This window comes from Penaeus monodon, chromosome 24, assembly GCF_015228065.2.
Source record: "Penaeus monodon isolate SGIC_2016 chromosome 24, NSTDA_Pmon_1, whole genome shotgun sequence".
Lineage (NCBI taxonomy): Eukaryota > Metazoa > Arthropoda > Malacostraca > Decapoda > Penaeidae > Penaeus > Penaeus monodon.
Genome location: NC_051409.1, coordinates 11413065 through 11413436, shown reverse-complemented (window position 1 = coordinate 11413436; position 372 = coordinate 11413065). Strand labels below are relative to the sequence as shown.

The 372-nt window shown below is 40.3% G+C and overlaps 1 protein-coding gene across 1 annotated transcript in view; it reads right to left on the bottom strand.

Moving 5' to 3' along the window:
* Positions 1-310, bottom strand: part of LOC119588578 — a 28155-nt gene extending 27845 nt beyond the window's left edge. Inside the window, exon 1 of the mRNA XM_037937216.1 lies at positions 260-310. Within this exon, the coding sequence (XP_037793144.1) occupies positions 260-309 (50 nt within the window). The 5' untranslated portion in view covers position 310. The remainder of the gene's footprint in view (positions 1-259) is intronic.
* Between the last annotated feature and the right edge of the window lie 62 nt (positions 311-372).

Sequence of the window (372 nt, the reverse complement as noted above, 5' to 3'; positions counted from 1 at the left end):
GACACTTGTCTTGAGACAACTGTTAAGACGTATTTCAAGACCATAAATATTAGCCAATTCAGACGAATGTTCGGCATCGTTAGCGCTTAGGACAGAAATTCAAGCTTGCCTTTGTCCGCGATGATCACTAACGGCCAGATATTTATCCTTACTACATGCATTTTCAGTCACATACGAAGCCGTACAAATTATAATAAAATGCACAGAAATAATATATACTGAGTATTCAACTACTCACGAACAGAAAACCGACACTCACTCTAGGCACTGGTACGGATAATACAGGAGTATTAACACCTGCGGTATCATGTTCAGTTCACAGTTGGGTCAACAGAACCGAACACTTGAAAGCAGTGTGACTGCACTGTTGAA